Here is a 12,589-nt window from a genome sequence, read left to right as displayed (position 1 = left end):
ACATCATATTTGTTTGGGCCTATCAAACTAGGATGATCAGTTTAGTGCATGAATTGTTGCCTATGCACCCACCAAAGTTTTCTTATTGGCGATCAACAATTAATAATAATAATAATAATGGTAAGCGATACTTCATTCAGGCTTGGCATATCTTAATATTATTTTATTTTCAATTACTACTCACAATTTTACAGATTAGAATTCTGTACATTAGAAACGTAAACAATTTATATTTTTAATTATTTTATAAATGGGCCTCATGATTTGAAACAGTCTAAATCAACAACAAATCAAAAAACAAGTATTTGCTGTTACCCACTGTTTTCCTGTATTCGGGGATAATTGTTGTGATGTAATAAATTAAAATTGTTTGTTACAAAGCTGTAGCAATTTTCCTTATTTTAAATGTCTGAATGAGCACAATTTTTTAATTTTTTTTGGCACCCATAAAATTACATATTCCATTGAAACACAGCACATCAGATGCAGGTTGAACCACCATCAGTGCCCTGGTAATGATATATATTTTTCAAAAGTTGTAAATAATTGTTGTTTAAATATGCAGTCTTTGCCTCATATTAAAAAAACAAAAACATGAAAGGCAACATCAAGGATAAACAAATTTGATTTTTAAAAGTTGTGAAAATTGATTAATAATTGTATTTCAATTTAAAAATATTAACATTTATACAAATGTAGTTGATAGGAACATCGGGCTTCCAGCTGATCATCCCAACCAATTTTTATAAGAGACAGACAAGGATGGTCAAATCTCAATATGATTCCGAACTCGGTGACTAGCTAAAGTGGGGAGTATTGGTTAGCAACCAGGCAGTGGTAGGAATAGATAGGGGGGAGGGAGGGCAGAGGATATGTAATCGTAAACATTGATCTACTGGACTACATCATTCATTTGGGTTTAAAAAGGGTTTCTCGAATCCATACTTGCCTTCTAAAAAGAAAGACAACACACCAAGGCCATCATCACGGCTACGGATGATGTGCACTCCGCCGGCCGCGGCTGATTCGTGACAAAATATGATTATCAAAAATGCAGCGGCATCATATTTTGACATTGCCGGTGCATTATTGCCATTTTTGGCATTGCAGCATTGCCGCCGCCCCTAATTAACCACCCCCACCCCCAGGCCATCACACAATGTGTGTATCGTGCAAGTATGACGTCACACATACCGCACTAAACATTGACCTTATTAATACTAGACTTGATTCAAGTCTCTCTTTCTCGTGTGATGAAAGAGGTCTCTTATCTTGACGATCCCGGAGTTTCCTGATAATATTTTATATTATTATAAACTTAATCAATTAAAATACACTATAAATTAACACCATGTTTCAACATTTTTTAGTACTGCAAATATGTGTCACTTCCGCATCTAGTAGTAAGCACCTAGACTCATTCATCAATTTATAAATGGCAAGATGATTAATTACCAAAATAACTTCAAAGTTTTATTTCACTGCCATCCTATTGTCATTGTATTTTATAAAGATTATACAGCCATTAACTATTATGGTCCAAAACCAACAGGTAAATCAATAAAAATGACATTCACAATTTAAAACTGGGTACATACAAAATAAACATAAATTAAAGGCTCTGGACACTATTGGTAATTACTCAAAGTAATTGTTAGCATAAAAACTTACTCGGTAAAGAGTATTGTGGGAAACAGCTCCCTCTGAAGTAAAGAGTTGTTAAAAGAAAGAGGTAATTTCTCACACAAATAATAAAAGACTTTAGCTGAAGCCTTTTATTATGCATCTCAAAGCAGACAAAGTTGTGCAACAATGGTGTTTTTTCTTTAATTGTTTTCTTGCCACTTCGACGAACAATTGAGCTCAAATGTTCACCGAGGTAATTGTTATTTCATGCATGTTGTGATACACCAAGTGAGAATAATGGTCTTTGACAATTAGCAAGTGTCCAGGGGTCGATTTCACAAAGAGTTAGGACTAGTCCTAAGAGATATCAAAAATGTACAGCTAGTCCTAACTCGAAATAAGACTAGTCCTAACTCTTTGTGAAATCCACCCCAGTGCCTTTAAACTGAAACAATCACAATTTAAAACTGGGTACATTCACAAATAAAACATTATTTTATTAGTGAAATAAATGTTTAAAAAAAATAAAGTTGCCATTATATGATAATGACGAATGTAACATGAAAGTGTTGTTAAAAATTCGAAATACAATTTATTCTTCGTTTCCTTTATATAATTTGTCAATGTTGTTTCCACCCATTGGCACTAGTATTAAATTGTTCAAAGGTCAACTTCAGGGACCAATGTCATAGAGCTGCTTAATCATTGGTTTTCTGCTTACTAAGCGAGTTTCCATTTCATAGCGATGCTTACTGTAGTCACACATGCTAACCTTCCGGTGCTTACTGGATGAAAATAGATGACGTAATGTAACAATGCGAATCCATGGTGACTGCGCAAGCTAGCTGCCTAATTTTTTTGCTCACCTGTGATATACAACTATCTTTAAGCGCACTTTTCCTGCTATAGTAAGCAAAAACACTGTTTGCTGCTAAGCAGTGTTACCTTAACCCCAATACTTCCCCTAACCAAAAATTGCACCTGTAAAATTTCATTCTGTCATTATGTACTTATAAAAATATCCAGCTAAAAATATATACAAAAAACCATGTTTAGAATCCACTCCTTAACCCTGTTGACCTAGCACTCCTTAACCCTGTTGACCTAGTCTTTGAACAATCTCCATACTTTCATAAAAACCCTGAAAGTAAAATCTCATGATTTTGAGATGAATTCATTTGAAAGCCCTTCAGTTTTCCCAGCAGCAAAAATCAAGTAAATCTTTAAGTTGGCACAATGATGGGTGACACCATTTCTTATCCTGGCATAGTGAAACAGTTGTGTTTGCATTTTACTTTAAAGGAACATTACAGAATTGGTTTTGCTGGCAGTGTTAGCACTCTGTGTAATCCACAATATACATAAACTGACAAACCTGTAGAAGTTTGAGATCGATCGGCCATCTGGGTCACATTGCATCGATGCCAAAACAAAATTTAATAAAACGCTCACTGAGCGATAAACTCAAAACGCGAAATCAGATTATTTATTTCTCATCAAATATGAAATTTCAGACAGAAATATTTCAAGGGATGTTTTCTATTATGATCATTATTAGACCGTGTTAGTTTTATGTAATTCTGTGATCTTCACGATTTTAGTTTCTTACCAGTTCTGTAACGTTCCTTTAACAATGCTGGTATATACATGTCTTTTCTTGCATAACTGTTCTCTTTTATTTTAAACATTAAAAATTATCTTACTTTAAAAACAAAAACCGTCTGCATGTAGATTGTAAGAAAAACAATGAGTAATACTACACAATATTTCAATGGTGCATATTTCATTGGGGGGGGGCACAGCCCTCGTTTTGGGGGACACTCCAACACAAGACTGAATTTGACCTCAAGCCCCTCTCTTTAACATACTCCCCATTCCTAGGACACTAAGACAAAGTTGCAACAAAAGGAGCACCAGGCAAATTATTCTCCACACTATACACTGGACATCCTTTAAATGTACATGGCATATCCCTCCAAAGATACCTGATAGACACTGCTTGCTTCTTATAGCAATAATACGACACGGTCAGAGATGAGGGGGTCGGCTGACTGACTACCTCGGCTGGTACCCATGACGTGTCATCAGATTGACAGGTTGTACTGGCCGAACAGCAAATCTAAAAAGACAAGAGCAAGATTGTAAATAAAAAATATAATTAATTTTCACCGGTGGAAGAATGAAAATGCGTTTTTTTCTATCTGTCACATCTTTGAATAGACTGTCATTGTTATACCCTGGCCTTGACATAAAATTTTGTTTCCATTTTTCTTCTAATTAAAAGGCACTCCACTAGACTTGGCTTACAGGGATCATGCCTCCACAGTATTGTCCTCTGCAATCTGGTTTGTACAGTTCAGGATGGAAATAAATGTTATAATGAATTGAACATCGGTAAACAGTATTGTCCAAAGGCCCACACTTCGTGTGTCACAACTTACATATAAAATAACAAACCTGTGAAAATTTAGGCTCAATCGGTCATCAGAGTCGAGAGAAAATAACGGAAAACCCATCCTTGTTTCCGCAAGTTTCGTCATGACATGTGTTTAAAATAAATCTGTTTTTCTCTATATCGAGAATTGATAATTGCTTTTATGTTTTCTCAAAAAGTAAAGCATTTCATGGAATAATATTTCAAGGGAAAACTTTAACCTTTACCTTCTGTAAACCCTGTAAGTTATTTGTAAATCTGCGAACTTTTATTTTTTGTTCTGTTCAGAAAGTGTCCAATGGCTTTAAAAGCAAGGGTTTAACTAAAATGTAAAATCTATCAGAGGAAACACTCCAGTGATTCCAAAACTCACCTCAAAACCAATCTTTCCGACAATCCTGATGTTGGCATTTCCGTTGTCATACTTTATAAGAACTGTCAATGTTTTAGTATCGACTGTGAATTCAGATGGGAAGGGTCCAGAGAAGGTAACATTCTGACCGTAGACGACTGCCCGACCAGCTAAGGACAGTCTGGTGCCCATGTCCTCCTTATCTCGCGGGTGAATCCTAGAAAAAGGAATGACCATTAATCAATCGTAACATTAATATGGCGCAATATTCCAGGGCAGGGACTATTGCTCATTGCGCCGTACTTGCTCATGGCGCCGTACAGAAAGCTCTTGCAAACAGGTGAGATTTAAGTGATGTCTCAAAAGTCTGTGTTGTAGATGATTGTCTGATGTTGTTGGCAAGACTGTTCCATACCCTGGGGGCCGCAACAGAAAAGGCACGGTCACCCCAACTGTGTTTGCTTCTAAGGATGAATAATGCAGATTTTTCTGAACTGGAGCACAGTTTTGAGTACAGTTGTGCCACCTGAACAGTATGTTCATTTTAATGGTTTCTAGCGAGTTAAAACTTTTTGGAAAATGGTACCACAAGTAAGAACAACTTTTGTAATAGCAACCAGAATTTGCACAAATAAACAGCACAAAGTGGAAATTAGAAAATATATGAAACTTACGGTCCGTACGGTGAGGTCTTGTCTACAAGGTCGATACCGACCGCCATAAAGACGTTTTTCATGACGGAATTAGGAACGTAACCGTAGTCGTACGTTTGATGCCATCTTAGGGTAGGGTATGGACCAACTGTTTCTGGGATGGGAGAGTTTGAAGTGCTAAGCTACAGTTGTGAAGGAAAATATATAAAACAAGGTAATATCATTTTTGCTGGAATTAACTTTTAAATCACATCAGGGACACAACATACTTCAACATATTCAAGTCACTTCTGAAAGTCCACTTGGTTCAGGAGGCCAAACATCAATGGCTTGTTTATTTCTTCTGTGCTTCAACGCCTTTGAGCAAACCTTTGATTATTATTATTATTGATGATTGATTATAATTGATACACTGTAAGAAATGAGAGGATCTCTGAAATTCCTTCAGTCAGATGCACGGGGGTATAGGTAACATGGTTTCCTACTTTGGCTTACATCAATTTGGCTTACAGCTGGTCCAATATTAAAGAGCTGCTTAAGCATAAATAGTTGCTTAGTACAACAAAATTACGCTAACCAGAGTAAGGTTACCAGCCAAACTTCATTGTCACTTGCACAAAATGTCACTGGTACCCTGTTCATTTCTAGTAAGCAAAAAGTTGAGAAGACCAACCTGCATGAATCCAAAAGGGAACTGTGGATCTGTACTCCCATCAGTGCCTTCATTCCACTTCAAGCGCCAATCTTCAATCATAGCATGGAATAAACACTTATAGGGAGCAGGGTTTTTGGTGTTGGCTTCGCCTGTAAAACCAATCACTTAACATTTTGAATAATTTTTAAAAATAATAATAATGACAATTATACACAAAACTTCAAAACAATAGCTGGTTTTCTACCTTCTGCAAAGGTGGTAAAGTGCAGGACAGTTCTTTTCAGAACTGAGAAGTCTCTCAAACTCCGAAAATCAACTCTGCGGTTGTAGAATATAAACTAAGACAGTTCTCTAAAGAACAAAATCTACTAAGTAGATACCCACATGGTGTTACCGCAAACCGAATAAATATTGATACCTCACCATGCAATGCCTCAAGTCCCATATAATAATAGTGACAATGATAGAAAAAATGCCAACAACTTTCTGGCGCTATGGGGAACTCGCAACAAATAATTTGCATCAGTTGACTTGCGTTCAATTTCTGTGAAACATTCGCTGTGAAAATAGCCCTGTGACATTGAAATTTGTGAAAGGTTTTCATCAGCACCTACCTTGATACCAGATTGCACCTTTAATCGTGAAGTTTAACATTGGATGAATCATAGAGTTCCATAGACATGTTGGTGTTTGAGGACCTCTGAGCGAGCCTTCTAGCTTCTCATCGTGCTCGAGTATAATACTGAAAACAAAAATATATTATAAATACTAGGCCGGGTCAACTGAGTGCAATAGTGTTGTATATATATTTGGTTACTTTATATTGATACCTCACCATGCAATGCCTCAAATCCTATAATAGTGTTGTAGACTATTGATTGCCTTGTAGAACCGAGACTTCCGTTTTTTAACTACTCGGTTAATAATGTCGCCTTGACTACAACAAAAATAGTCAAGACTACTTCAAAAATATCTATTATATTATATTATATCAAAAAGTATATCTATGAGAGGTTTGCAGTTGAAATCTCTTTTTGAGTAGTGTTAGTTCTGAAAAGAACCGGTGGTGCAAAGATTTCCAAATGATGTTGCCCCAAACCTCTCTAAGTGATACTTCCACCATGCAGAGTCTCAAATCCGTCTTTAAAAAGTATCAAATTTTTGTTCAAACATTTGTTGCCTTTTCTTGTTACCTCTCTGTAGCATTGCATTGCTGAAGAACATTAGGTGCAGACCAAACTTCAATTGGGGTGCCTCCCCAGTTACTTGAGATAAGTCCAATTGGATATTGCAGGCTGTCGAACAAATCACGTCCAAAGAACCAACATAACGCAGAGAAGTAGGTAAATGTAGGAGCCTTGCCGCCAAGACTGTCTGCAAAAGGTTATCAAAGTGGATAAAGGTAAGACAATTTTGTGAGTGTCTGACAATATTCTTATTTTAATTTGTGGTGTTAAGCGGACAGCAGCCGATTTCACAAAAAGCTGGGATTAATCCTATCTCGAATTAGGACTAGTACCTCTAGGATTGGTTCAATTCGTCCAACGGCTTTGGATACGGAATTTAACTCGTCCTAAGTCCTAAAATTAATCCTAAGCTGGGAAGAGTTTGGTGAAATCGCTGACAGATTTCCAACATGAACGACAACCTTGCATCGCAAGAAACTGAAGAGAAAACTAGGAACTAGGAACAAGTGGCCAAGGCTCCTAAAATACATAATGTACCTGAGTTAGGCCTAGACCAGGGTTCGTACAATCCACCATTGAAATCATAGTCCGGTGTAGCTGAAGTTACTTCAGTCACTGCCAACAGTCTGACGTTAGGATATTTTACCGAATCTATCAGCTCTTCTGAACCATTAAAAGCCTGTAAGAAAAAAAAACATGTAGAAGTAACATTCTTTGCTTTAGTTTAAAGTGATCACATTTTACAAAACAATAGTTATTGTCCTGACATTTCAACCCTAGCAGATTCTTTCTCAAAGGCTAATTAATGACAACACGTTGTATACAGAGTAACAGAAGCCGCGAAGTGGAATTACATAAATGTAGACAACCAAACATAAGATGAGAGAAAAATCAAATGGTCCTCATTGGGATGTGAACCCAAGACCCGGCCTGACACTCTTGGCAGATGATCTGCCAACTGAGCTAAGAGGCACAGTGCTATGCATATACTCCATCAGGTGATGCATGGATGAGCAACTGGGCAAAGTAACAAACACAATATTTGATTTGGTATGATGCTTAATCAACATCGAGAAATAACCAAACATGGGATGTGTTAAAAATCAAAAGACAGAGAGAGGCACAAGGCACACAGAAAATAAATTAGGGGTAAACAATAAATAAGGATGCAGAAGGGTTGGAGGGAAGGGGCTGGTTTGACCACAAGAAGTTGGAAACATGGAGGACAAATAAGATCCTATGGTCTACTAGGTCTACACAAAAAGAATGACACAAAGGGGACTCTTTTTACCCCTGGCCACCCCAGTGCACTTTCACACTGTGTCCCTCTTCCACATGCATTAAGAATAACCCAGGGTTTTACCACTCCCAAACTCTGGAACAGGGGTTGTTTTTTCCACGGGGTTTACGCATTTGCCGAAGCACACCAAGCATCGGGGGCAGACTAGTGGTAAAGCGATCTTAGTGTGAAAAGGCCGGTCGTTATTCCCTGGGGACAACCATGCGGAATAGGGTACTGTAGTGGGAAAAGGGTTTCCACAAAGTGTGAGTTATACCTGTTTGACAGTAAATGCCATGTTGCTCTGTCCGCTACAAACCCACACATCTCCAAACATGACGTCCACTAGGTAGATTGTGTTGACCACAGTAAATGCCTGACAGATAACGGTGATGTTGTAAGGCCCACCTGCAGGCATTGGATCTAACTTCACTTTCCAAATTGCAGTTGTACTAAATGGCTCTACACAAAATAAAAGTTGAACAAATAGAATTAGCTGTTGAAAACTGCTTACCAACTCGAAGGGCCTCTGGTATAAATGCAAAGTTAAAGGCATGACAATTCGACCCTTGCAGAGTCTTTCTCGAAGACTAAGTGCTCCACGAGGGGCTCTGTTGTTGCTTGGGTCCTTTGGAAAGTAGACTCCCAAAAACCGAGCCTTGACAAATATAATTTCAAAACACATTTACAAATCGGTGGTATGATCCAAATATTTCTGGTCTCATGGCTAGGTGGTAAAGACTGCAAAATTTTTCACCTTTACAAATACCAATCCTCAAGTTTGGAAGAACCGATTAAAAAGGTAACATTGAAAAGCTCATCAACATGGGTCTATTGTTTTTGAGGAAACAGAAAGATATTCTACCACAGGTATAGACCTACATGAGTTACAAAAGGAATTTCACTTTCATACAGGAACATTTCTGGTAAAGCTCTGCCATATGAAGTCTCGAAGATATTGAAATAAGATTGCAGAGAAGCATTACTTACTAAATCCAGTTTGAGCTTTGTACATCTTGTCCTGAACATTGTCCTGAACTCTGACTTGTACTGTAGTCTTAACATCGGTGTAACCCCACAGAATTGCATTCTGCGGCTGTTGCTGCAATACCATGTGACTGCTGTAATATGAGGCTAGTGAACAAGTTTCTGCAAAGACACCAGAAGACACCATGTTTTAGCTTAAGATTCTCTGAACTCAGGATACAGAAGATGCATGCAAGCTCCAACTTAAAAGTTTAGTTTTTCAGGGAGCGACTTAAAATTGTAGCCGTCGGGAGCTGATTAAACTTTTTTTCTGGAGTGAGTTCCAGAATGTTCTCGGATACAAAGGTAACGTTAACAGTCTTTGTGTGGCGAGATGGTGTTATAAGTTAGAGTCTGATTTTGACGAGTTGTTGGTCTATTCCCAACGAAGATTGGGAATGGTTGCAACGAAGATTACTATTAAACGTTGGATGGAGTTATGGAGTGAGTTTCTTGGTAAACTATAGTCAGTCTAGCTATGGTGCAGCATCTTTGAAGTGTTTCCCATTTTGAGGTCATGTGGCATTTCGGTTCGCTTCTGGTCTTACGGCTATTCCTTTTTACAAATCTGGCTGCTCTCCATTAAATATTAAGTAAATGTGTCTAGTGACTTAAAATAGTTAAAATTTTACTGACCTGCCTGTACATTTCCAACAAAAATGCCGATCAGAAACAAGACACAACACCAGCATATTGACATCTTCATGGTTTCACACTCACTGGGTGTATCGTCTCCAATGTTGAATCTTTATTGGAAGGTGTTGGCAAAACCTCTGTTTATAGAGAGAGATTGATACCAGTGGGTAAGACATTTTGTAAACCAATAAGATCATTGAGCAAGGATGCTGCATTTCTTTTCCTTTAGAACGTAACTTTGTTTGTCTCTAATTCTCAACATTGACAGCAGTCCGAGGCTCTGTGTTTTGATGCTCGTTAAGGGGCTGAGGGCAACCCTAGCCCTGGTAGGACGTCACAGTCAGTGGCACTGCACTGACGCTGTATGCAACGAAGGAGTCCAACCTGGGCTAAGTGCAACCCTATTGTGAATTCAATGTGTGCTTGAAATAATAGGATTGGGGAGGGTTTAGAGGGAGGGTACAAGAGGAAAATAGTTTATTAAAGCGTTTTTTTTTGGGGGGGGGGTGGAGCGGAGGGGTACCCTTTGCTGCGCCCATGCTGCTCCTAGGCTATGGCCTCGTTTTGGGTTAAATTGTGACGTACAGTATTCATGCATAAATACCTCAGAGAGTTTCGCTATTCCTATTGGTGGAGAGCGCGTCATGCGGGTGTGTATAAACCTTTGTTTATGACCAGTAAAAAGTGTTGAAACATGGGCGTGACACGTGAACTTGCACCTGTGCTTTTAAGACAGTTTCTTCAATCCTATTGGTCGAGAGCAACGGCTGAAACGGTTGTGCCACATCACATTGTCGTGAAGGGTCGTGAGTTGTCGGTTTTTAGTGCGACCCATTGATTCCCTTATTAATTAAGGGAAGGGAGGCGTATTGCAATCCATCTATTGGGTGTAATCTCGAAGAGCACTGCCATAAAAGGAGTAGGATAACATTCCGTATGGCGCCACCACTTTTTCACTAATTTTTACAAAAAAGGATATCTCATTGAGGTAAATTAGATACTATATTATTTCATATCGAATGAAAAAGTGGTGGCGCCATACGGAAACTTTTCCAAGGAGTACAGCATGCATTGGCACTATGGACGTGGCTAGACCCCCAGTAACCGGGTCGCTGTACTCCATTTTTCGAAATTTTAATGATCAAGAATATCAAAACTTCGAAAAAGGGAGTACAGCACCCCAGTTACTGGGTCTTGTCTAGGGTGTGGCTATAGATTCCTTCTGCTGACTGAGCCTGATCGATAATGAATAGCAAAATGAACTTCAACATGAGTAAGACCTCCTAAACATGCTAAACTATTTAATTTAAAAACCATAATTCATTAATAAAAATTGACTCCTCGTATTTCTTTGTAATAAAAAACATGGAGCTGTTATTTGTTGTTAAAACTAACTACTTTACTTACTAGATAGAGAAACCATAGAACCATAGGTCCTTTAAATAGATAGAGCAGAGCCGCAGAGGTGTTATCGTAATCGTCGATCTAGGCCTAATACTTCGAATCCGTCTATTTTATTACTTACCTTCATTCAAAAGAGAGAACTGATCAAGGTCATCGGGTCATAAACACTACACAGCTACTTGTTTGACTCTGCCCAGTGCTATGAAGCTATTCCCCGTGCCAGAAAAAAATATCAACAATGCTCCCATGCCTGTCATGTGATCACCACACAACACGTGACACCGGTCTCGTCCAACGTCCAGTGGACCAAGAGGGCGCGCTTTAGTGATCAATCAATCAACCCCCCCCCCCCCCCCCCCCAATCAATCTGCTGCAACTAGCTACCTAAAAGTTATCGGCATGTGTTTTTGAAAGCGTTTGAACGTGATAACGGGTGGTTTCTTTCAACTCGGCAGGATCGTCATCGTATCGGTCTTCTGCTGGCGTACTAAAATAGCGCGTCCAGTGTTTTTTTTTTTCCAGATGTGGCGGATCGGCAGATTAAAAACCACGGTGACAGCTGTCACTGTGACTTACTCCAGGGTTGATCAGAAAGGCTTTAAGTGCTTATTTGGATTTCCCATGTTTTCTTCTTCTCATCCTCTACTAGTCTTGGTTCCAAGACATTGGTGTTGCGCGGTTACACACAACCAACGTTCTACACGGCAAAAACTGTACACGCTTGTAATGAACGAACGCTAGCGGGCGCTTTGTTTCTCTGATTTAGATCTCCACCATGGTCTTGGACATTTGCAAATTTCCAAGACCTTGGTGAGATCTAAATCAGAGAAACAGAGCGCCCGCTAGCGTTACAAGAGTGTACAGTTTTTGCCGCTCATAGATCGGAACGTTGGTTGTGTGTGACCGCGCGACACCAATGGTCTTGGAACCAAGACTAATCCTCTTCTCACTTGCACAGCCCCCACCCCCCCCCCCCCCCCCCGCCTCCCCAAGAATGGTCGCTCATGTTCAGCTTCAAGGCTAGGCCTAATTTACAGTAATTTTGACTTTTATTGCCATTCAAAGAATTGAATAATAGGAAGGCACACCATAAACTATTTTAAATTAAAGCAAAATTGGTTTATCAGGGTTAGGGACCTCAGACCGCGGGTGAAAGATTTCCTTCCATGTGTGGACACATCTTCCTTGAATTTAGAGGCGTAAAAATGAGGGCCTTCGGAGGCCCGCGACAGAATGATCTTCCTCCATGGTATGATCATGGAGCTATAAAAAGGGTATGATAGAGGTAAAATTGGTATGCGAAGAGGCGGGGGGTAGGATTGGGGAATCGAAGTGAA

The 12,589-nt window shown here is 39.0% G+C and overlaps 1 protein-coding gene across 1 annotated transcript; it reads right to left on the bottom strand.

The window, feature by feature from the left end:
* Positions 1-3,188: 3,188 nt before the first annotated feature.
* LOC117289258 (sialate O-acetylesterase-like) lies at positions 3,189-11,508 on the bottom strand. Its single transcript, XM_033770301.1, has 11 exons — positions 11,374-11,508; positions 9,849-9,985; positions 9,177-9,335; positions 8,464-8,648; positions 7,445-7,586; positions 6,914-7,094; positions 6,335-6,462; positions 5,739-5,869; positions 5,087-5,247; positions 4,434-4,629; positions 3,189-3,745 (listed from the first exon to the last, which is right to left on the bottom strand). The coding sequence occupies exons 2-11, from the start codon at positions 9,916-9,918 to the stop codon at positions 3,512-3,514; spliced, it is 1,587 nt and encodes a 528-aa protein (XP_033626192.1). The 5' UTR covers positions 9,919-9,985; positions 11,374-11,508; the 3' UTR covers positions 3,189-3,511.
* Positions 11,509-12,589: the final 1,081 nt, after the last annotated feature.

Source organism: Asterias rubens, chromosome 4 (assembly GCF_902459465.1).
Source record: "Asterias rubens chromosome 4, eAstRub1.3, whole genome shotgun sequence".
In the NCBI taxonomy this organism is placed as follows: domain Eukaryota; kingdom Metazoa; phylum Echinodermata; class Asteroidea; order Forcipulatida; family Asteriidae; genus Asterias; species Asterias rubens.
Note: the sequence above shows the minus strand (reverse complement) of the source record. Positions and strands in the feature narration are given on the sequence as shown.